This window comes from Dermacentor andersoni, chromosome 4, assembly GCF_023375885.2.
Source record: "Dermacentor andersoni chromosome 4, qqDerAnde1_hic_scaffold, whole genome shotgun sequence".
NCBI classification, from domain to species: Eukaryota; Metazoa; Arthropoda; class Arachnida; order Ixodida; family Ixodidae; genus Dermacentor; species Dermacentor andersoni.
This window is the reverse complement of record NC_092817.1, coordinates 185873306-185898374: the sequence shown is the minus strand read 5'-3', so window position 1 is coordinate 185898374 and position 25069 is coordinate 185873306. Positions and strand designations below refer to the sequence as shown.

The window sequence follows — 25069 nt, the reverse complement described above, 5'->3', positions numbered from 1 at the left end:
AAAAAGCAAACAATATGCATGCCATATATTTTTATCTTGAGTTTATGATCATTAACTTTGAGTCCTATCGTCAGCCCGTGTCCTAAAGCTAACACGCGCACATTGTTTATATTTTTCCAGTGACCGCTTTTCACCAGCCTACTGTTCTTGCCAATTTATCGTTCTGCGCAAGGTGCACCGTCCTGTACGAGATCTTTGTCGAACATTGTGAATTATTTAATAGCGAAATAACATTCTTTATTCTGATTGCATGCGCGACATGAGTAGCGTTTAACAATATGGAACACACGCGAGAAACGCCGATTTCGCTGGAATATGCAAGGAGTCACGCATAATAATTCGTATAGAACTAAAGAAATTAAGTTAAGTTATGGGGTTTTTTTGCTTGCCGAAACCACTTTTTGATTATGAGGCACATCGCAGTGCCTCGTAATCACTACCACTCCACACACCAGTACCACATAAGCAGTACCTCACTCCGGAAATTAGGACCACCTGGGGTTCTTTAACGTGCACCTAAATTTAAGTACACGGCTGTTTTCGCATTTCGCCGGCATCGAAAGGCGGCTGCCGTGGCCGGGATTCGATCCCGCGACCGCGTGCTTAGCAGCCCAACACCATAGCCACTAAGCAACCATGGCAGGTATCGGATAAAGCTCACCTAAAATGTTTATCCAAGTATCCAATTAGCCACAACGTGCTTTTTTCCGTAAAAACTTGCCGCAAGGCATATTGAATAGACGATAGCAAATAAAGGCTTCCAATTTTGTTTTGTGCAAGAACTTAATGACGAGGTGCCGTGTGTGAGGAGTGCACTGTAGTGGTCCTCCTCTTTCGCGCGTCCCACTGGACACGCTGCGTCGTCTGGAGGCACCGCCGTGAACTGCGCCCATGCAGAGTGGTACATACAGAGTGGCCCAAGATGGCGTCAGAGAAGTTCGTTGACGAGTGTCAGGCACGTACCCAGAGCTACCCACCCAGTGACGCATGGCCAGAGGTATATGGCGAGTTTCACATCACTCGAACAGCGCACAGCTTTAGAGTGCAATACTTTCGGCTTCAGCCCTCATAATAAAGCGAAGCTTGATTTAAACCTTCCTTCAGCTTTTCCGCGGCTGCTTGTGTATTGCAGAATTCGTGCAGCATGCTGAGAGCATAGGGGTAATCAAACTGTCTTGGTCGTACCATTGTCAGTCTGTCTGGCTGCTGGCTACATTCGCGCACAATTGACCAGTAAGGAACACAGACACCAGATATATTGAAAATAGGGGCCCACGGCGGCAGGTGATGTACAAAAGTGCTGACGGATCTCTAGCACCAACGATGCCGTCATAGTCGTTTAATGATCTTCGTGCCATTGCAATAATTTCTTTGTTACGACATCTTCATCATTGCCCCCGTCTTTACTCAGTCGCTGTCACTGTGTTGTCATATCGTTGATTTGAAGCTGTTACCTTCGATCCGTTGTCGTTCTACCGTCATCATCATCGGTCCGTCCCCTTTATTGTATTGTCGTCACGGCATTGTTATTATTCCTTCGTCTTGACAGTGTCGCCGTCATGTCGTGTTCGTTCCATGGTGGTGATTTTACTCCGACAGCACTTAAGTGCTCGAAACTGGAAACCCGTCCCGATGTCCTGCTCGTTCGTCCTTTCCGTCCAGTTTGTCACGCTCACGACGACCATTGTCTTCATCGGCGACATGTTACGACGGTATTTTTTTTTCGTCAGGTCAGCTCGTCTTCCCATTCTTCGCCACTTTCAGGGGGAAAAAGAAAGTAAAGCTTTTCCAGCGCCCCATCCTGTGAAGCAATGCCCACTTGGGAGTCTATCGCGCTAACCAGTGAGCTATCGCACAACAGTGCTGGGAAATTGGTGCTAGGTTTTGAGCTTCAGACAGAGTCTGAGATCTGTGGCATGTGTGCCAGTATTTCGAAGGTCAGTATAAACGATAATGTACTGGAGGACCATAACATTAGGTGCATTGCATAGAAATTGTACTTGACAAGATGGCAGGCCGTCTGCGTTTTCGTAGTCATGTTAGGGAAAATAGGGTCGGCGGCACGAAGCAGGCGTTCATAACAATGAATGGGGTAAGCTTCAAACATGGCACACACCAACATAAAGGGTAAGCCGCGATTAAAATTGTCGAAGCAAAGCGATGAGCTAACTTGTAAAGCATTGACAGCGTCAATGCCAAAAGTAACGTCACAGCGCCATAGCAACGTTGTTTGCTCATGAAGTAGCTGACATTATTTAAAAGCGTCAAGTGCCCTGTATTGTAGTAAGGCAAATGTAAAGCGGAAAGGAAACCTGTAAAATTACATAGGTGGCTTTGCGTCATCTCCCTCATAACATCATTTGCTGTAGATCATGTAACTGCATAGTCTATCTGAAGGAATCAGGTGGGACCTTCAAACCATTCATCGAGCCTTAAAACTCCTTTAAAAGATTTGCAGGACGCTCAAACTTCGACTTTAAGAGTGGAACGTGATAGCATTCAGATATCTCTGACTGCTTCCCAAATTTCCCGGCAACTACAGCTAATGTAACCATAATATGTTTACCGGCAAACGCTGCCGGCGAATGCTATGCACGAAGGAGAGCTTTCTGACAGGAATGCCGACTCTTGCGTTGACCGATCCCGGAGGTAGTAAACAGTAAAATGTAAAAGCACCACGAACGAATAAAATTACTAGCACGAGCCTTCGGCCTAACAACTGCGAATAAATGGTCGGATAAAACTAAATATTTTAACAAATTTTATAGAGTCTACCATAGCTGGGGGACTCTGAGAGTGACGGAGTCTGTCCATGTACGTAGTACAAATTCCACAGAGTGCATTGCTATATCATACAGAAATGAATTCACGTACATCATAAAAAAGAAAGGATAACAACTTATCTAATCAGCATGATCTTTTCTGTAGTATAAGAAAATTGCAAACACTTTACAAACTTTTATCACTAACATTTTTGTGTGCTCTTTTAAATTATATAGGTGATCAGACGACCGCACCCTTCTGCCTTAAATGACCACACTGTAACCGCTGGATTGTTCTTCAGTTCTCACTAGTGGACGAACGAAATTATATAAACAATGCGCAGGGAACCAAAACGAAACTAAAAAACAAAACAAATCAGATGCTGGTCTCAAATGTTGAAGAATGCTATTGTCACCGTAAATGAACTCAAAGCCCGGCCGCTGTCCGTCAACACAACACGCCAATCCGCTAATGTTCGGCATGCAGGTGTCACTTCACATGATCGTCCACCTTCTTTTCCCGGCCCTGGCTAAGGTTTCTCCAGATGTCCCCAAACCGCATACTGAATGGCATGTCGACTACGACAGAACTGGCTTTTACCACCTGATGGATGCCAGCATCTCTGCCAGACCGTTGACACCGTTCTTGTTTCTGGCAGCGTCACTGTACCTAGCAGGATCGCTCGACTTGCGACCTGAATACCTATCACCACCGAGATCAATTCACTCACCAGCTATAAAAGAGTAGGCGCGGACGGAGGCGTTTTGTGGGCCCGGCTGCTGTGCGTCAAGAGAGCATGCTAATTAATGTTGATCATGCAGGTATCACTTCACATGATCTTCCGCCTTCTGTTCCCTGCCCTGGCTGCCGTTTCTCCAGGTGTTCCCCAACCGCATCCTGCATGGCACGTCGACGGCGATAGAACTGGCTTCTACCACCCGATGGATGTCAAGCATCGCTTCTAGACCGTTGACACCATTATTGTGTCTGGCAGTGTCACTGCACCCGACAGCATCACTCGACTTGCGACCGGAATACCTATCGCCACCGACATCAATTCACTCATCAGCTATAAAAGGGCAGGCGTGGACGGAGGCGTTCTGTGGGCCCGATTACTGCGCGTCAACACGCCACGCTGATCAGCTGATGTTCGTCATGTATGTTAGTAAATCATACAGTCTTTTTACAAAGCGTTAAAGTAATTAGTTTCTACTGCAGCAGGCGGGCCCACATTGCCACCTTTCCATTTTTGTTCAGTGTTGTGATATTATTCGTCCTTAATTGTTGCTAGCGGGTGACTAACTCTGTACCTGATAGTCGAGCCGCACTAAAGGAACTTAAAGCCTATCCGCAGGTCAATCGCAACTGATCCCCAAGATTGAAGGTCTCAAGACTCAGTTACTAGCAACTAACGAAGCAATATCCGATCCGAACGCGCGTATGACTAAGCTGGAGACCCCCTACCGCAACCTAGCCCCCTTGCGTTCTGATGTAGAAAGCGTGAAGAGTGATGCTGCCCACGCAGCACATGCAATACAGAGGCTGGAAGAGTGTCCTAATGATGCCTAGAATCATTCTCGGCGCAAAAATCTAATTTTTTCATGGTATTGCTGAGTATTCAAGGTCAGAGTCGTTCGCGCGTTTGGAGGATGTAATCATTGACCACTGTCGCAAACATATGAGCATCACGTTTGACCCGAAAAAAATCGAGCGCGCGCAACGCTTAGGCAATCGTGCAGCTAATCTTAATCTCCCCATAATAGTGAAATTCATCTTTCACAAAACAAAAGATTTTGTTCTTTCTAACGGTCGTAAGTTTAAAGAGCGAACTTCAGCGCTGGCGAGGATTTTCCACGTCTTGTTCAATTTGCCCGCAGACACCTCGTTGCATTCGCAAAAAGCAAATCGGCACCTTATTCCCTGCGCTTTAAAACTCTGTTCATGGGTAATAAGCGCTACGTTTTTGAAGAACGCACACAGAGTTTGAAAGAATTGCAATAGCAGCCAACTCGACGCGGGAAACCCGCTTGCCCTACGGTATCGACAGGAGCTAACCATTGCTTTTCCGTAATATTTGCCAACGCACGCAGCTTCTTTCCTAAACGTGAAATTCTGTCTAACATCATGTTGTTGTCTAACAGTAATTTGCTGATAACAACTGAAACGTGGCTGACTGCCGATATTATAGATACCGAGGTTCTTGCTGATCTGCCGAATTTCTGCCTTTACCGGAAAGACCGCAAAATCTCACGAGCTGATGGTGTGATAATTATCATAATTTATCGTGCTCGCTTGCAACCATTGAGACTGATTTGGAAATAACATTGCTAATCTGCCGTGCTTTACCGCAGACTGTTCTCTTGGGCGTTTGCTACAAACCGCCCCATAAGACTTCTGATTTTTCGCATAAGCTTCATAACATCTGGAGCGAAATAACACTCTAACGCAGATATCCTACTTTTTGATGACGTTAGTTTTCCGCAGATCAACTGGGCTAACAATAGTGCAGAATGATGCTGCTAAATGATTTGTTGTGTGCCTTAATTTCGGCCTAACTCAACTTGTACTAGAGCCTACGCGAGTTACAAGAGACACCTATAGTGTACTCTACCTTATACTAACCAGCCATCCTGACAGTCTATCATCCATAACTTACCTCAGTGAGGTAAGCGATCAGAAAGTTTTCCATGCCACTTTCGCCTTTCAACCCATGCGACAACAAAAATCCCACAAAACTATATGTCTATATAATAAAAGGAACTACGCAGCTATTAATAATGAGTTATCCGACTTCTTTTCGACCTTTGAGGTATTATTCCATATGTAGTCACCTCAAGAAAACTGTACACTATTTCAAAACAAAATTAATGAACTCGTAAACAAACATATACCGAGATTAACTGTGTACACCAATCAAAATAAGCCATGGTTCACCAAAGCACTAAAGACGCTCGAAAACGAAAAGAAACATCACTTCCGGCTAACCACGCGTCTTGGAAGCACCGAGGCATGGTCAGGCACGTGGCAGAGAGCGCCTACCTGAGCGCCGTTCGCAGTGCTGAAAAATATTTTTATAACGTAGACCTACCCCAGCTACTTACTCGAAATCCTTGGCAGTTCTGGCGTATTTTAAATCCTCAAGAAGCTCGTACTATCAGCGTGACGAATGGAGCAGGCGACAGCGCCACGGACGCCGAGTGTGCTGATATTTTCAATACAGCATTCTTTTCCGCGTTTACAAGAGAAACTACCACTCCAGACTTCGTTCCAGTATTCCAAGCAGGTCACTACTGCCCCATTTCATTAACTAGTGTTCCTTGCAAAATCGTGAAACATGTAATATACTCGCATATCATAAACTTTTCATACTCGGTAAACTTCTTTCATGCTTCTCAACAGGGTTTTCGTAAAGGGCTTTCATGTGAAAACAACTAGCTACCTTCCTCGGTGATCTGCACGTTAATCTTGATAACAAATCTCGGACGCCGTGGTAGGTTTACGAATGGTCGAAGCGCTCGAAAAGGCGTTTGTGTTTGAATTTCCGAGTAGCAGAATAATGTTTTCTCCTATATTCTAATGATAATCTGACGCTATCATGTCTGTAGGTTGTATGTAAGTCGTACTCTATGATTATTCTGACGTATTTTACTTTGAGTGAATCAAATAGTTTGCTAACTTCCTTGCTCTAGGCGGAGGGTCTGCGTGCTTAGGTATGGGTGGTTGGTTTTGCACGGTTCGCAATATTTGCCGAAGCGACGGTAGACGCTGGACACGGGATGACGACGCTGGATTTTCTGTGACACGGCACCCTTAAAGGGAAGCTGAAAGGCTTTCCGGAAAAAAATGAGTGAAGAGCTGGACCTCATGGTTTTCAGTCCTGCGAATTCGAATATCGCATAGAAATTGAGCGAAAGAAAGGGCAAACAGATTTTATTTCGACGAAAAATGCAGACCCGGACAGCTCGCGCACCTCGTTTCCGCCTGTGATTGATCGGGCGCCTCGTGACGTCAACCATGGTGTTCGTCCGGACCGACCACTATCGCTACACATGAAGCAGGGTGCAAGGTAGTTTGGTGCTGTTTTGCTGAGACGGCAATGAAAAATTTCGAGAGCTTGCGTTTCTCTGAGGAATTCGGCGTGAAGTCCAAACTACATGAGAGTCATCTTGCGCGCGACGGCGACGGCTTCGAGCGACAAAATGGGCCGTCGCGTGAGCAGATCGCTCGGTGTTGTCGCTCGATCGCTCGTTTTTAGAAGCATAGAACTCGTCGCTCGTCGCCCGGAAGTACTATGAGCGACTAGCCAATAGCGCGAAGCCGGAACTGGATGTACATAACTCAAGTACTACAGATTGTCGCACGGAACTAGCAGACAGACAGACAGACAACGAACTTTATTTAATCTTGAGGAGCTACTGTCAGGACCTCCTAACGGGAGGCCATTGTAGCCGCTGGCCGCGCCCACGTAAAGGACAGAACGCCGTGACGCTCCGCTCTTTCCTGGGCCCTCTGGATAGCCTAGGCTTGGTTTCGGAGTACCGTGCTTCTGATGGCCTCCTCCCATTCGGCCTCGCTGGAGAGGAAGTCGTTAGGCAACGCGGGACATCGCCAGAGCATGTGAGCCATTGAGCAAAAGGTTTCAGTGCAGTCGGAACAACTAGGGTCCACATCCCAGTACATCCTACTGAGGAATCCCCGCGACGGGAAAGACCCCGTCTGCAGCATTCTAAGTGTAGCTGACTGACCTCTACTGAGCTTCGGGTGAGGCAGAGGATAAATTCTCCGACCAAGTTGGTAATGTTTAGTAATTTCATTAAATGTGAGGAGTGGATCGTTCTGCTGAGTCCCTTCCTGCCCCTCCGGAGCCTCCAGACCGTCGCGGCGCGTGAGTTCTCGCGCACGGTCGTGGGCAAGCTCGTTGAGGTTTGGGAATCCCTCGAGAACGTTCGTCCCCATATGTGCGGGGAACCACGTGATATAATGAAAACCGGGGCAAGCCCTTTTTTTCTAAAATAGAGGCCGCTTCTCGTGAGAGGTTACCCGACTCGAAAGCTCTGATTGCGTCTCTCTAGTCGGTGTAAATGCAGGAACGCTCTGGGTCACACAAGGCCAGCGCAACCGCAATTTGCTCTGCTATACTCGCGGTGGCCGCTCTGACCGAGGCCGAGGACCGAAGCACTCCCCGCCCGTCTACAAGCGATAACGCGAACACTCTCCTGCTCCCGTACTGCGCCACATCGACAAAGACCGCGGAGTCTCTGTCATCTCTAACTTTCTTCAATATGGCTCGTGCACGGGCTTTACGTCTTCCCTCATTATGCTGCGGATCTACGTTCCGCGGGAAGGGCCTCATTAGGTAGGTCGCTCTCGTTTCTCGTGTCAATGTTATACGCCGGTCCTCCAATATCCTAGGAGCCATGCCAACCTCGTCGAGAATTCGCCTGCCAGCTTGGGTCGACGATAGCCTAATCACCTGGGCCTATGATCACCGGTGCCTCTATGATCTCGTCTATGCTATTGTGCATACCGAGTTGATCTATAGCCTGTCGGAGCTCGTGGCAATAGGCAAGCCTAGCACTTTCTTGATGCTCTTGCGCATGAGTGTATTTAATTTGGTCTTTTCCGTTTTTGTCCACACTAGAGCTGACGCCACATAGTTAATATGGCTCATGAGGAACGCGTTGTACATCCGAAGGAGGTTGTCTTCCCCTAACCCCTTCTTTCGGTTGGACACCCTAGCAATTAGCCGCAACATATTCTCCGTTTTGGCTGTAACGTGGGTAATTGTTCTGACATTACAGCCCCTCGCGTCTATAAGCAGGCCTAGGATCTTAACTGAGTCGACTCTAGGAATTTTCTGCCCATTATTCGCGTATAATGCCACGGGTAGCTGGTTGAGGGGTGTCAGACCCCGAACCCCTTGCCTTGCGGGTCTGTAAAGCAACAGCTCCGATTTACTTGTAGACAGCTTGAGACCCGTGTCCGCGAGGTAAGCCTCCGTCTCGTCCAAGGCCGATTGTAGGGCTTGCTCCATTTCAGCTAGGGAGCCCCTTGGGCACCAGATCGTGATGTCATCTGCGTAAAGTGCGTGACTTATGCCCTGGAGGCCGCCCAGCCTATCTGATAGACCCTTCATGACTATACTGAAGAGCAGTGGCGAGATGACTGATCCCTGAGGGGTACCCCGAGCTCCCAATCCGTACACGCTCGACCGAATCTGCCCCACCTGAATAGTAGCAGTTCTATTCATGAGAAACGACCTGACAAAGGCCTGGAATTTGACTCCCAGGCCTATCCCGGCCGTGGCTTGCAGAATGTATCTATGAAACACTGTGTCGAACGCCTTAGTGAGATCCAGGGCGAGAATCCCTCTCACGTCTCGGGTGTCGCTATCAAAGATTTGCTTCCTTAGCATTAGCATAACCTCCTGCGTCGATAGGCCGGGCCGAAAACCAACCATATTATGTGGGAAGAGGTTTCTGCGCTCTATGTACCCGGAAACCCTGTTCAAGATCGCGTGCTCCGCTACCTTGCCTATGCACGAGGTTAGTGATATTGGCCTCATGTTGTCCAAATGAAGGGGTTTTCCTGGTTTAGGGATGAGTGTCACTATAGCCGACCTCCATCCGTCAGGCACCTGTCCTGTCTCCCATACCCTGTTGACCTCCTTAGTGAGTAGTTCCACTGCTTTATGGTCCAGGTTTCGTAATAGCCTGTTAGAAACTTTATCCGGACCCAGAGCCGATCTGCTGTTTAAATTGTAGATGACCGCCCTGATCTCTGATTCTGTGAAAGGCGCGTCCAGTTCCTCTACCCTCGCGCACTCGATCTGCGGATAATCATCTTCCTGCGTCGGCCCTAAAGGAAGGTGTCTATCCGCGATCGCATTCAAAAGTGACTCTTCAGTACCTCCCTCCTGTTTGTGCCGGTGTATGACTTTACTAAGTGTTTGCCTTTGATTATGCTTTGTCTGCGCGTCACCCAGGAGGTGGTTGAGGAGGTTCCACTTCCCTCCTGAGCGCATGGACCCGTCTACTGCCGCGCAGACCTCGTCCCATTGTAGCCTATTGAGCTCCGCACAATATCTCTCAATCTCTCTATTAAGCTCCGCAACCTTTTTCCTCAGCCTACTAATTAACCTTTGTGTTTTCCACCTCATCAGAATTGACGATTTCGCCTCCAACAGATGCGCTAGGTGCGGATCCATTCTTAGGACCTCCGCTTCTGTTTGTACTACCTTAGTAGCCCTCTCGACGTCCTCCGTTAGCGATTCGATAGCCTCGTCAAGCGAGGAAAATGTGCTCGTTCGCTCCTTCCTAAGTTTCCTGAACTCCTCCCAGTCCGTGACTCGAAATACCCTCGCCGGTCGGGCTTCCACCGTTAATGTTACCGCTACTATGAAGTGGTCACTGTCCAGGTTCTCCTGCTTATTGGCCCACGTTACGTTACCTACGTTCCTTACACAGGCCAAATCAGGGAACTAGCAAACTATTGAATTTTACTCGTGCAATTAAGAATAAGAACCCAGTGCAAGCCCTTCAGATATATTTTATGCTCATTTTACAATAAAATACATCAGGTTAAATTAATAAAGCACGCATCACGCTAATTTGGGCGCGTTTATTGCTGCCCTCATACTGGGAAGTCGTTGCTCAAAGCCCTTGCTCGCGTGGAGTTCGGCTTGTAGGCGACGAGTGAACGCGACATCCATCTCCATCGCTTCGCTTGTCGCTGTCGCGTGCAAGATCGCTTGTGCGGGGTTTATACTTTACTCCCTACATGTACGAGCCGATTGTGAAGAGCCGGCCTCTCCAAGAAGCAAAAAATGCTGGTGCAAGCAATGCTTTCGACGCGAACGAAGGCGAAGTGTTAGCATCTCCTCGTGTTGGAAATGTTATTTGGCGAGTATTTTTTTTTTTTGTTTTTGCTAAGCTGGCACTCAGCGATCCAGTGAGTTCGCTTCAGGGCAAACAACTGTAGTGTTATGTTCTTGCGTGCGTCCTTGCAGAATGTAAGCGGTGATGCGACCTTTGGCATTTGTGCGCTGCCCCAAAGCTGTCGGCTATTTACACAGACGGTTGAAACGTGGGAAAAGTTTACCGGCTCTTGTAGCGCGTGTAGTGTAGAACCTTCATCAGCGCGCCATCCGCACGCTACTCGTAACCGGCGAATTCCGTTGGCTACGTTAGATGGCCGGTTTCTCTATGTGCGCGAGAGAAGGGGGAGCGCAGCGTGCTGGCGTGAGCCGGCTTTCCGACACATGCAAACTTTACACTTGAACTGCGTTATGGTAGCTGCATGCAGGCTGTTCCACAACACACGTGCGAATAGAAAATTCGCGGCGCTTGGCGACGAAACCTGCGTAAAGGGTGGGAGATAAACATGCACCTTCCGTTCAGCGTGCTAACACGAAGGAGAACCCAAATCACGCATTATTAATAAACTCTGGTAGTAATCGTCAGCACGGAAGTGATTAGAGCACAACAGTGATGTTCTTGAGCGCTTGAAGTTGTTTCGCTTCACAGCAGCCTCCCACTTAGCTGCAAGCTTCTTGTATTGTGGGAAGTAATTGAAGACAACATCGGTCGCGGCCGCTGCTTTTCGTGCAACCGTAGGCTGCACAGAACGCCGGCATTCTCGACCCACCATTGCAATTGATGGTGCGCACGTTAACTACCGCTCTACATAGACACAAAGTAATGCAGGGTCGAGCGAAGCAGCTTATAACGGCTCGCTATCAGAAACAAGCACTGTCAGGCATGGTCGCGGAGACTGCGAAGGGACGGAACATCAGTGCTGACGTCACTAGGCCGCAGTTTCCGGTGTCTGCTCGCATCGTCAGCGTCAGCAGCAGCGCACGGCGTTCGACGGGGGGCGGAGCGACAGCGCAATTGTAACCGACGATTACGTCGCTCCTAAGTGAAAAATCCCCCCCCCCCCCCCCCCCCAAAATTCTACCTGCAAGGTTTATAAGTTTCCCACACCCGTATATAAGCGTCTTATTCAATTCGACAGACTCTTCAGCTTCCCTTTGTGCTGTCGCGTTAAAATCCATATCTGCTACCACTAGAAGGTTGCATCGACGGGCACCTATGCTCGCTCCATGACAGCGCGCAATGTTGGCCCTGGAAAGGTCCTTACTACCAATCATTTGTCAGCTTTCACAATCTCCACAATTGCCTTTGTGAACCTTGCGGCGTTTGAGTCGCCGGCGACAATCACTCTTTCCTTTTGCCTACTCTCGAGGCCTCTCCCTGCTTCCCTTTGCCATGCTTTTCGGCGTGATTTTCATTTGACAAGGGGCATTGACCCCTGCGTTCCTGCTTTTGCTTTGTGGCCGCTTCCAGGTAGGTGAAGCTCTTTCCAGCTACCCCCACTCGCCGTTGCGCGCATTGCACGGGCTTTGTTGACAATCCCTGTCCTGTCAGGTCGGGAGACGGCGTTCATTCGTCAAGACCTTTCTCGTTCATGATGCCGGCCCTTTTGTGCTTTTCCTCGGCTGCTTGAAGTCTTTTGCATCGCCTTCCGCGCATTCCGATCCATCTTTAGCCAATTTTTGAGTTCTTTGACCTGTTTTACAAGCTGTTTCCTGGAACGCCTTCATTTTCTTTAGTCTAGCATCGACATCACAGTATCTGCTGATCGACTCGATTTCCTCTCCAATCTCATCCCTCCCCTCGTCTACCTTGAGTGACCTCCGCACACTGGACGCAATACCGCTTTTGTTACCATGTCTTGCACTTAACGTTTTCTAATGCAAACACAGGAGCTTTCAAAGCACGTACCTACAAGCAAAGGCCGATACGCATAGAGCGTAAATCCTTAAAATTCTACAAATAATTATCAGCAATCTTGTAAAAGCAATAAATGCTGCACATATTTAAGGTATGACATGCGTTCGCACGTGTTCAAAAACGCGGCCGTGCTCTCACTGTCCTACCAAAGCAATATTAATCTTACCAATGCACACACAATAAAACCACCAAAATAACAGACTTTCCTCTTTCATTATAACTATTTTAAGACGCCAAAGAGCAACACAACCCACAAGAGAACAACGGGACAGAGCGCCTCCCGTTCTCTTTTTTGTGCTGTGCGTTGTCTTTGGCGCCTTAAAATAGTTATAATAAATCAATACCAACTTGCCAAACAAGAAGTTCTCTTTTGCCACTTTGAAACTAGCATTTTAAGGTTATAAGGACTTGACGTTCCACACGGTTGCGCGTGTTGAAACATGCGGCGCGAAAAGACACTGACTATACTGCGAAACCCAATATACGTGAAGCACACCCATGCACACGAAAAAAGAAAGAAAAAGAAGAACGAAAAGAAACAACCAGGTTAGTATTTGAAGGCTAAAATTATCAGCAAACAAAAAAAGAGAAGCAAGTTGAAAGAGTGCACAAAAAACATGTTTTCGCCACCGCCACAGAGCCTAGGAAAAAAACGTCCGTCCGCCTTTCTGTTGGCGTTGCTGTTGCAGAACGGTCTTCTATTCTTGCACTGGTTATAACAATGCGTGTATTCCTGTACGATGTAGTTAACGGATCTAGTTACTGTGGCTCTGCTAAACCGTTAGAACGCATACATAAGCACTTGTTACTTTTTTTCTCTTGTCTATCAACTACAACATAGTAACTTATTTTAGTAAAACAAAATGCGGAACTATGAGTGACACAGCAGTGGCAGGATCGCCGTGTGGCTTCACAAGCTTTCTTTTTTTTTTCTCGGTAGCAGCAAAATCAGCAGTTTATCACAACGGTCTCTTGCATGATCACACCGAAGCATAAAAATGGTGGAAGTACACGATTCATCTACTCTCACATTCCTGAGAATGGTACGAATAATTCTGTATCACTTTAAGAGCCAACTATATTGCGTTGTTTAGTTTTTTGATAATAATTGCTGCTACTTCCCGTTAACCTAACAAGATCACCCTGAAGAGCACTTTATAATAGTTGCCAGCTACTAAGTTTTGCGACGTCTTGCGTCTACGACTGCAATGTTGCCCATGACTTCTTGAAATACTTTCTTTCCGATTCTCTTTTGTAGCAGATACTAAAAGTACTAAATCGCGAAAATTGACTTGCAGGTTAAAATTATTTCTGCGTAATTGCATATCCACATAATAAAAGGCCTACACTTTGTCCAAAAAACGTTTACTAAGACAATCACAAATAGAATCAGGAACACCTCAGACTTCTGTCAACGAAAGGACGAGGCAGGATTTCGTAAAGGCTACCCAACAATAGACCATATTCACACTATCAATCAGGTGAAAGAGAAATGTGCAGAATATGACCAACCCTTATATATAGCTTTCATTTATTACAAGAAAGTGTTTGATTCAGTCGTAACCTCTAAAGTCATGCAGGCATTACGGAATCAGGGTGTAGACGAGCCGCATGTAAAAATACTAAAAGATATATATAGCGGCTCCACAGCCACCGTAGTCCTCCATAAAGAAAGCAACAAAATCCCAATAAAGAAGGGCGTCAGGCAGGGAGATACGATATATCCAATGCTATTCACAGCGTGTTTACAGGAGGAATTCAGAGACCTGGATTGGGAAGAAATGGGGATAAGAGTTAATGGAGAATACCTCAGTAACTTGCGATTCGCTGATGATATTGCCTTGCTTAGTAACTCAAGGGACGAATTGCAATGCATGCTCACTGACCGGGACCGGCAAAGCAAAAAGGTGGGTCTAAAAATTAATCTGCAGAAAACTAAAGTAATGTTTAACAGTCTCGGAAAAGAACAGCAATTTACAATAGGTGGCGAGACACTGGAAGTGGTAAGAGAATACATCTACTTAGGGCACCTGGTGACGGCGGATCCGGATCATGAGACTGAAATAATCAGAAGAATAAGAATGGGCAGGGGTGCGTTTGGCAGGCATTCGCAGGACACGAACAGCAGGTTGCCATTATCTCTCAAGAGAAAAGTGTATCACAGCTGTGTCTTACCAGGTCTAACGTACGGGGCAGAAACCTGGAGGCTTACGAAAAGGGTTTTAAAAAGGGTTTAAAAGGGTTCAAAAGGGCTAACGAGCTATGGAAAGAAGAATGATGGGTGTAACGTTAAGGAATAAGAAGAGACCAGTTTGGGTGAGGGAACAAATGCGAGTAAAGGACATCTTAGTTGAAATCAAGCAAAAGAAATGGGTATGGCCAGAGTATGTAATGAGGGGGGAAGATAACCGATGGTCATTAAGGGTTACAGGCAGGATTCCAGGCGAAGGGGGGCGTAGCAGGGGGCGACAGAAAGTTAGGTGGGCGGATGAGATTCAGAAGTTTGGAAGGACAACATGGCTATAATTAGCACATAACCGAGGTAGCTGGAGAAGTATGGGAGAGGCCTTTGCCCTGCAGTGGGCATAGCCAGGCTGCTGCTGATGATGATAATACAAGGACACATCATAAACAACTAAGAATGGTTGCGCAACCGCTAACCACAATCACAATCACAGTAATGCAATTTTACGCCTAAGATCAACTGTGTCGTGCGACATCAAATGAGCCCTTGTGATTTCCTTTCCTACCGCTGAGTGATCGCACGCAATGTGGTTGATATTTTGTGGTGTCACAAGCATTGCGGAATGATCAACGCATTGTTACAAGTAATCGCTCAATCGCTATCGCAGTGACCACTTCGTTTGTTTAACACGACCCCAAACGCCCTTTGTGAAGTGCTTGAATCACAGCGCAAGCATACAATTTTAATGACTGCGACGAACGCAGGGCGCAACGATCAAGGATCGCGCGCTCGACGTGGGCAGTCACTGATATTATTGCAGCGCAAAGAGTACAGCGCAAAGCCAGATGAGCCTCGACATTGTAAAAAAATGCATACCGCCATTTCTGATTGCGCTACAATAACGGGACAAACAGAACTTAAAGGACGTGCGTACCGCACGCGCACATGTAAGCAAGTAGCGGCTAGCAGACGAGGCGATGCGCTATCCACACTGTCGTGGTTCAGCCAATGTCCGCCAAGCATGCTACTCGAAGACACTTTTTCTTCAATTTTTGACTTAGAGCTATGAAACTCCACCTATTAATTTAGTTTTTCATGCTGATTTCAAACCTGCAATTAGTTTCACTGTAAGTTGCATAGTTTTTGTTCTATTCGATGCCAATGTGCTAAATTGCACCTTTTTTAGCCCCCCTTTTTGTCACACTTAACTTCCATAATCACAGATCATTGATGGCTCATTTTGATCCATATAAACTGTACAGTGCCAAAAACTAATTATAAAGTGCATACAAATATGCTAATGGTGTGAAAAATTTGAACCTGGCAAGTCTATATTTTCATGACACCACCATGTGGAAATTTTAATTTTTTTGTAAATATTCGGCCAATACTTATGTTTGAGAGAGATAATGGCACTCCTCACGCTTCAGAGAAAATGTGTGCAAAATTTCATTCAAATCCAAGCATCAGAAGTGCCAAAAACATGAGGGGCAAACTAAAAAAATTGCCCAAAATTTCATTTTGAGAAAAACGCGTTTGAAGTTATAATTGCATGTTTATTTACAAAAGAGGGCTTGAATTCCAATCAAATTTTGATGTAAAAAAAGAAAATTATTCATAAAACAGCGACTGCCACTAGAAACTTCCTGCAGCGTATGTCTCTCCCTCACGGCGCTTGCGAGTGCACTCCTCAACACGTGCTTTTTTTGTCAGTGTGCGGCGATTTGCTCTCGCTTCCGCAGTCAGCTTCAAGGACATTTTTTTCTGCCTTGCTATGTCTTTGGATGTGCCAAGCTCCACCAGACTTTCAGATGGAAGCACGCCTAGTTCTTCGAGGACACGCTCAAAGCTGGTGTGCCCTCTGTTGAACCAGAGGACAGCCAAGGCAGTAGCCATTTCCACTACATACCGTGAGGCAAATCTCGTTTTGGGGCACAGAAGCCATATCTTGCTATTCAATGACTCCGCGGCATTTTGGGTTTTGCCTTGGATGCACCTGGCCAGCAACTTCTCATCGGTGAGCCGCTTGTAGATCGGCAGTATTGCCTTTCCCTGGGCCTTGGTCAGTAGCGGTGTGTGGGTTAGTGCAGGCTCACCCAACGCTTCAGCACGCCGGTGCTTGCACCAGGATGTTGCTCCTTCTGGACAATACTTATGGCTGCTAGCACCATCGGATGAGCATGAATGAAAATATGAGGCCCAAATTGCTCTATACATTCCTTTCACGCTGCCCCTGTTGCTAGTAATAGCAACCTGATAGTAGGTCTGCAGCTTTAGGATAGCAGGCTCCTTCAGTTTCTCTCCTCTTGGCAGGGGTTCTTTTAGCTTCCGGAGAGCGGTTCCGAGGCGCTTTGCCACGTGATTAGTGCAATCTTCTTTTTCAATAAGGACACCACTGTAGACATTGGCCTCTACCACTGCTGCATAGGCTTTTGAGTCCCCGTCGCTAAGAAACTTTCTGAAATACAGTGGTGTGTCGTAAGATCGGCTCCTCTGCCATATACGCACTGCTGCTTCTGTCTCCATAGCATGGGACGAACAGTCTACATTCTTTTCACACACAGGGCCATGAAATGCCTGCCAGACTTCTTCTTCCTCATCTGGCAGGACCCTGTGCCGGCTGCAGGCAAGGCAGTAGTTCGAAAGGACCTCGAAGTCCAGGCAAAGGCCGGTGTCCAGGGAAACAACTGTCCCAATGCCGTTGTGGCTTTTATGGCCGCGTTTATGCCATGTGCCATCATACATCACAGCAATATTATCCCCGCCGGCATCTCTCTTTGTAATCTCCCGCGATTTCCGGAGATTTTCGGAGACTGCACTCATCGCAGCATCGTGTACCTTCCGGCTGATTGCAGCGAAAGATTTGTGATGCATCGGTTTGTGAAGTCCAATCACTGATGAAAACCGCACTAGCTGCTCATACCCAATTCCTATCGAACGGGCCGCCACAGCAGCTTTGACGTTGATGGCGAAGCTTTCACGCGAGCTCCCGCTGTCATAGTCTCGGCGCGCACCTCTGCTGGTGTCCCTGCACGCCGCAACTCGCCGCGATGTATAAGTTGCGGAAAGAACACTTTTTGGGCACGCACAGTTCTCGCACTGCAGCTCCAGGAACGAAGCGAGTCCTTTGCGCTTCGTGGCCGGTTCCCGGACACGAAGTTCTGAGCGCTGGCATGTTGGGCAAGTCGCGCCGCTCACAAGAATGTTGAGCGCTGCCAAATCAGTAATGAATGATGACACCCCATCATGCGCTCTTTCCTCAGCTTGGAAATGTCCAATCTTCTTTTCCGACGCACTCACGTATTCTAAGGCCGCTTCAAACTCGCCGGAGGCATCCGTAACACGGGCGGGATCGGCACCGCTTGCGCTAGGCCTAACCGCCGTGGCGGCCGTGGATCGAGTTGTCGCTGGACGAACCTTTGCCTTAGATTTCCGCCGGCGACCTCGATATTTGTGCACCGAACGGTGTTTCACTCCATGATGACTGCGCTTGCTTGGTCCCGCTTCGTCCATGACGAAGATATAGTTGCCGAACGATCGTCACTCTGAAGCGCACCTCGACGACACATGGAGCCAGCAAGTAGGCTTCGCCACATGTATGCGCATGATGGCCAATGGCGTTTCCCGATTCGTACCACGTGATTTAAAAACCAGTCGCAGCGCTCGGAAAACGCGGCAATAGCATGCTTTTCTTTATTATTTCTAGCGCTGTAGACGCCCAGGCAACCATGGCGATTCAGAGAATGAGGCTTGGCCGATCTCCTCACGCGATCAGCAACAGCGAGGAACCGCGCGATGGCGGCGGCGAGAAGCTCGAAGACAGCGTACTTTCGGTTTTTTAATAGCCACCTTGTGCTCTTTAAATGCATTTTTAATCTATTTCCCATTTAAATTCAGCTTTGATTTTTATTTTCATAAAAGTAGAGGTAGTAAACTTGACAAAACAAGTAAAAAGAAAAAAATGGATAATTTTCGAAAAAAACCGCGATTTTCGACCCGCATCTCCCCTTACGTTCAATTTCGCGACCAATAGCACCTTTGTCGTCCCATCAATATCAATTCTTCATCATTCCGTCGCCGCTGCGTCGACATCATACAGTCGTTATCATGTCTCCACGCTAAGGGGCGACTTGGCAAGCGTATGTCATAGCAAACTGGGAAGAAATCGTAGTATGTGGCATACAGCTGAAGCAACGAAAGCCTCAGAATTAGCACTACATGTGTTAAATGAAGGTCACTGAAGGAATACGATCTCTCGCTACATAGCTCGAACGCTATTCACTTTACCGTCACAGTCATCATGAAATGAGTTCCGCAGTAATTTTTTTGGTAATTGTAGAGCGCAATACCCTAACAAGTTAGTGGATCCTACCCGTCGAACTTGCGACACGGGTGAGCCATCCATTGCACACCATTTGCTATGGAAATGTCCTGGCGTATCCTCACTGCGAAAAATCTGCCTTGCTGGGATACAGAGCCCAGTCGTTGCACTAAACGACTGGATCCTTCCAAGAGGAACCCTTAACACGGCAAAGCTGTATACAACAGCTTGCGGCTCTATCTATTAAGGAGCGAAACAATTAACCTAGTCTAGGCACCTCGCCGGAAAAACTGCTGCGTTTTCCTTTTAATATATGCACATATTCCTTAATTAGCAAATTTCTTCAGATCTTTCTCATTATCGCTACAGGGCTCCCCTCCCCCCCTCCCCCGTGGAACGGAAGCCTGAGGAGCCGTCCAGTGAACGTGCGTAGATGTGACCGCCCGGAGTGATGAAGGAATCGAGGCTAGGTTGAGTGGAGGGATTGCAGGCGCAAGAGCGGCGACATAGACAGGTTTGAGTCGGTCAGCAGCGACGACGTCTTCACGACCGTTAATGCCTAGTGCAAAAGTATTAGGAGTGTGATGGAGCATGCGGAATGGTCCATCGTAGGCCGGGGTGAGGGGTGAACAGAACGGTGGTGCCGGTCAGCAGGAATTACAGAAGCAAAGTCACGAAACGTGGTGCGCAACTCCCGGATGTAGGTGGAAGCATCATGGGTGAAAGATGGCGACGAGTGCGCGAAGAATTCTCGAGGAAGGCGCAAGAAAGCGCCGTAGACGAGTTCAGCCGAATAGCAATCTAGGCCAGCCTTCAGTGCTGATCGGATGCCCAGAAGGACGAAGGGAATGTGGACGAGCCAAGGGAACGTTGGCTGAGAAGTGGTGAGGGCCGCCTTCAGTTTCAGATAAAGTCGTTCCACCATGCCATTCGCGGAAGGATAGTAGGCGGTCGTATGGATGTGTCGAAAGCCCAGGATGTTGGCAACCACGGTAATAGGGCCGATTAAAACTGGTGGCCTCGGTCGGTGGTCACGACAGAAGGGCAACCGAAACGCGACACCCAGCCGCTCATGAAAGGCGTAGCAACTGTTTCTGCCGTAGTGCTTGTAATGGGAAACGCCTCGGGCCATCAGGTGAAGGGGTGCACACATGTGAGCAGGTAAGAGGTCCCACGTGATGGCGGGAGAGGGCCGACAGTGTCGACGTGGACATGGGAAAACCTCGCGTCTGGAGGCCAAAATGGGGAATTAGACGGGACGGTATGGCGGTAAACTTACACACGCTAGCATTGAAGGCAGGTTCGCGCCCAGCGACGAACGTCTGCATTGATACTAAACGAAATGAACTGAGTTGTGACTAGCTTCTGGTTCTTACGAATTCCAGGGTGGCTCATGTTGTGCAGTTGACCAAAGTTGAGCGACGAAGCGCCAAAGGTGCAAAGGGTTGAGGAACAGCCGTGGATGTCTCGGATGTTATCAAAGAGGAAGAAAACGGAAGTGGGCACTCGGTGAAGGACAGGGAGGTGAATGACGAATGAAGGCGATGCAGTTCACGGTAGTTGCACTGGGCGGCTACTAGCTCCTCCATGTCCACTAGTAGTAGGGCCGCCAGGGCATCGACGCGGGAGAGTGCATCAACGGCAGCATTTTCCGGTCCACGCACGTGACGGAGATCCACTGTGAACTCGGAGATAAAGCACACTTGACAGATCTCCGTGCAGTGCAGTAGCCCTCCCCCCCTCCTCGGTAAGTACGCCTATGCCATCCTTTTATCTCACTCAGCGAGCTTCGTCTGCCGCCGGCGAAAATGTCACAGCACTGTGTGACTGAGCCACACGAAGGAGTGGAGTAAGAAGCGTGAGCTCGGCTGTACTCTGCGCCGGCTGGTCCTTTCTTGTGGCTTCCTTTTGGATAATGTTTCACCGCGAAAATAAACATCTTTCGTAACAACATGCAACTGCAATGCAAAGTGCGTACGTATCAATGCTACAGGACGCGTATCTCACATCGCGTGACTGCTCGTGCTAGGACCCCTGCATAGAGCATGTTTTCACAGCAGCCAGCAAGCCTTGGCATGGTACAGGGGTAGAGCAGCTGACTCCCATGCCGTGGGCCCAGGTTCAATCACGGAGGGAACTATGTGTTTTTAATTCTTCCTGGCGACAACAGCGACGGACACCGGCAGCGGCTGCGGTGGACTTCATCGCCAACAGAAACGGCTACTGTATTGAGCCCATAACAGCGTAAGCCGTAAAAATAGGTTGGTAATGATGATGATAGGATTAGAAACAATTCGTGTACGCATCAGTGTCACACCCACCTTAATCTCTGACGAAGGAGCCACAAAGCCAACGTCCACACCTTTGGTCGCGTGGATGGATGGTGAGCACAGGATACCCATTGACTCGGTCATGGCATATCCGTTCACCAGACACTCGAAGTCCACGAATGCCTCTTGAATTTCCCTGAGAAGGGGCTCCGAAAACACCAAGCCTCCGGTTCCGATGCGACGGATGCCTTTAAGCCGGTTTCCTGTGCTTTTCATCTCCGCCACGATCGCCCGCAGATGTGTCGGTGGTAAGGAAAGGGACGTCACCTGTAAAGTGAAGAAATATAATTTTTCACCTAAGGGAGTCTAAAACATATTATTGGGTGAGCTTTGCTTATCTAAATGTCTGCTGCGGATGTATTCTGTGTAAAATAACATCGTTATAAGTACACAGGTCAACACACTTGCGTAGAACGAGGGGAACAGCGTGCTAAGCATTGTGCTGGCGACATCTAAAGATGACCTCTGGTGCCAAATTGGCTGAATCTGAGCTTGAGTAACTACATTTCCAGTTAGTATTGATCCCTCTCAGCCTGGTGGTCGCCTCTAGATTTGGTAGCTGCGTTGGGCCTCAGGAGCGGATTACATACACGTGCGTTGACATCTGTAGGAATTTGAAAATAGTGAGCAAGAGACGCAGAAGCATACCATCAAGCTGTTTTCTGTCCAAATGGGCATACAACTGAGCTCTCGAACCAACTGTGATTTGCTCGCTGCTATTTCGTGTGGGTGCTGTCAGATGGAACTCACTAGATCAACATGTTCAACGTCACTTGCAGCACTGCATGCAGCACAAAGGCGGGAGGAAGCACAGCCCGCCTTGTTCAGCCTTACTAAAACGAAAGGTGATTGTTACGTATACGAGAGAAGTTTTCAGTAGCAATATATTCGTTGAAGCAAATAAATCTAGGAAAGCCTTCGGGGAAGGAAATTCAGGAACATATTTATTTGGGATAGATGGTACAGATCTCTGGTTAACCTCCCTGTCTTTCCTTTGCCTTTCTCTCTCTCTCTCTGGTACAGATTCTTGCATTTCAACAGAGATAGATGTCGTATAAGCATCTCTTGTTATCTGTTTAGCGCACTTAGAGTAATTTAAGGACACCTTAAATACCTCACAATACAAAGTAAAATATTTTTGCAGGGAAGGCCCGGCGACTTCCGTATACGGTAGGGAAGGTGCGAAACAAAGCGTAGTGGTTAAGATACAGCAGTCAGTGACCATTAAAAGATGATGGAGATGCTCGACCGAAGAAAGTACGAGGCAGCTGTATTCCTCAGAAGTTGAAGCTGGACTCATCGAGTATTCATCGTCGTAACAGCTTTAAGAGGGTAAGCAAACAAATCCCATACACGCATGCACACATACACACACCAACACCTATGAAATGAGCCACCTTTTAACACTAGCTCTTTAGTGAAAACGTGGTTCTTTCCTTGGGTGTTTTTGAAAGAGAGTGTGAATGTGAATGTGGTCGGCTGCGCTCTTAAGGTGTTTCCGTCCTTGTCTGAGTGCTGCAGTAATTAACGCCTCATGCTTTACACACCTACGCGATGAGCGCACCACACGCAGAAAGAGCCATTATCGCCTATTGGGGCGATGAAGAGCGCTCCTGGCACCATAGGCTCATTTGAATAGTAGGCTTGAATTAGGTTTCACCGACCTCTTGCACAAACTTGTTTATCGACAACACCTCTAACTCGTTTCTCTCAGGGTGTGCGCCACAATCGATCTTTAGGACGACAAGCCGAGTCACCCTTCAAAGCACTGCAAGTCACTCGTATAACTAAGAGCTACCCCAGTTGGTCACTTCCAACATACAGCGATAGATTGAGTGGAAAGATCGGATTGGAGAGAGAGACAAGGAAAAAAAAAAGCAGTCTTGGAGCAGGTTTTCTTCGATGTCTACTTACCGGTGCAGGCGTGGCTTGGTATAGGTACTTTTTATGTTACTTTTCATACGCTCCGCTTTCGCAATGGCACCGAACAAAAGAGGTATCGGCACAAGCGTAGCGGCCGTAAGAAAAGGAAGGCTGTCGCGGAGGGAGCACATCCCGCTCAAACTTCGTGGACATAATGTCCGCTTTAGCCTAACGCAACACTGACGCATCTGACACCTGTCTTATTGCATTAACAGATAAGTGAATTTATGTCGGGCTAAGCTGTTGAGGCTCATTTCTGCGCCAACGCGAACTGCAGTTGAGCTTGTTGATGCAATAGTAATGAGTCGAGAAGGAGGAGTCGAGAATAGCCGTCAAGGCTGTGTAGTTAGTAAGTTGAAGGGTTCTATTGTGCAAAAGCTACGATAGATAATATTACAGCACAATATTCATGATACGAACCTCAGTATTTCAGTGGAATATTACTCACATTGCCCAAAATTTCGTCCCCAAGCGAATGAGAAACTTGTACATTATGGCAGCAGAGACGCTTTCATTCCAAATTTTTTAGCTGCTGCATGTCAGTGACTGAAAGGTGAGTTGGCGGAAGGCTGCGAAATTTTTCCAAATCGCATGATGTAAACAAGAAAACTTCAAGAAAATGTTTTACTTTTCCCGTTGCAATAACTACGCGTGATTTGATTATCTATTGTGGATATTGCCACCCGCGTTATGCGTGTTCATTTCATAATCATCATCATAATCAGATTGGGCACTCATTTTTCTAACTGGTTGCTGTGAAAAAACAACGTGAAGGACGTTGGTTGTCGTGGCCGCTTCAGTAAAGCTGCCGTTCGCTGCCAGTGGAATTCTCTCTCCTTTCCTCTCGCGACCAACTGGTAGAGGTGCTGCGTAGACCTAGGCGGCACCCTAGGCGATCTGGACCCAGAGCTGCAAACGCCAGTAGCTTTCTCACCCCAAGTCGCCCGAAGAAGCCGTCATCTGCAAGGGCCGCCACCTGAGTTCTATCTGCTGGCATGTCCATCGAGAAAAATGTCCACAGCTACGGCAGACCAGATGCAGGAGACCCAACTGGGTCATTTCTTGTTGATTGCATGTGCGCCACGCACGCCTTGATCTTTCCACGGTGACACATTCGAGTACGTTGAATATTGGATGACTTCGATCGAATCGCCAGCCTCAATGAGTGCGACGACACCAAGAAGATCCGATGCGTCTGCTTTGCACTCGAGGATTCAGCACGCATGTGCTATGTGAACCACGAATTTCCTTTGGCGAGTTGGCAAGAATTTCAGCGACAGCTTCGTGACAAATACAGGAGCGCTGAAAGGAAAAAACAAGCCGAGCAAGCCCTGGTGTCACGAAATCATAGGAGAACCAAGGGCACTGCTATGTTCGTCGAAGAAATGTGTCGGCTGTTTCGGTGAGCGGGTCCCTTCATGTCCGAGAAGAACGTGCGGCTCTTGATACGTGGAGTAAAAGAGCAACTGTTTGTCGGCCTGGTGCGTAATCTTCCTGCCACTGTGCGAAGTCCCTTCTTGAGGCATCAACCATGGAGAGGACGTCTCGGCAGCGGTCGTCGCAATATGAGCGCCTCACCGTCGCCGCCTGCTCCCTCGCGACAGGAAACGAAAATGAAAGCCTCACAGACCTCGTACGGCGTGTGGCGAAGGAATAACTCCAAAGGTGGCAAGCAGTGGGACCCCAGCTGAATGTGACGGCAATTACAGATGTGGTTCGTGACGAGATCCGACAGGTAATGCAACTTTTCGCG

General features: G+C 47.8%; 2 protein-coding genes across 2 annotated transcripts in view; both read right to left on the bottom strand.

Annotated features, from left to right (window-relative positions):
- LOC126530603 (uncharacterized) overlaps window positions 1-25069 on the bottom strand; it is an 87285-nt gene that overhangs the window by 21691 nt on the left and 40525 nt on the right. The window contains exon 6 of the mRNA XM_050177864.3: window positions 21385-21660. Coding sequence (XP_050033821.3) covers window positions 21385-21660 — 276 coding nt within the window. The remainder of the gene's footprint in view (window positions 1-21384; window positions 21661-25069) is intronic.
- Window positions 16291-17703, bottom strand: LOC126530608 (uncharacterized). The gene has a single exon (XM_050177871.3). It carries the CDS (start codon window positions 17614-17616, stop codon window positions 16378-16380), a length of 1239 nt encoding a protein of 412 aa, XP_050033828.2. The 5' UTR covers window positions 17617-17703; the 3' UTR covers window positions 16291-16377.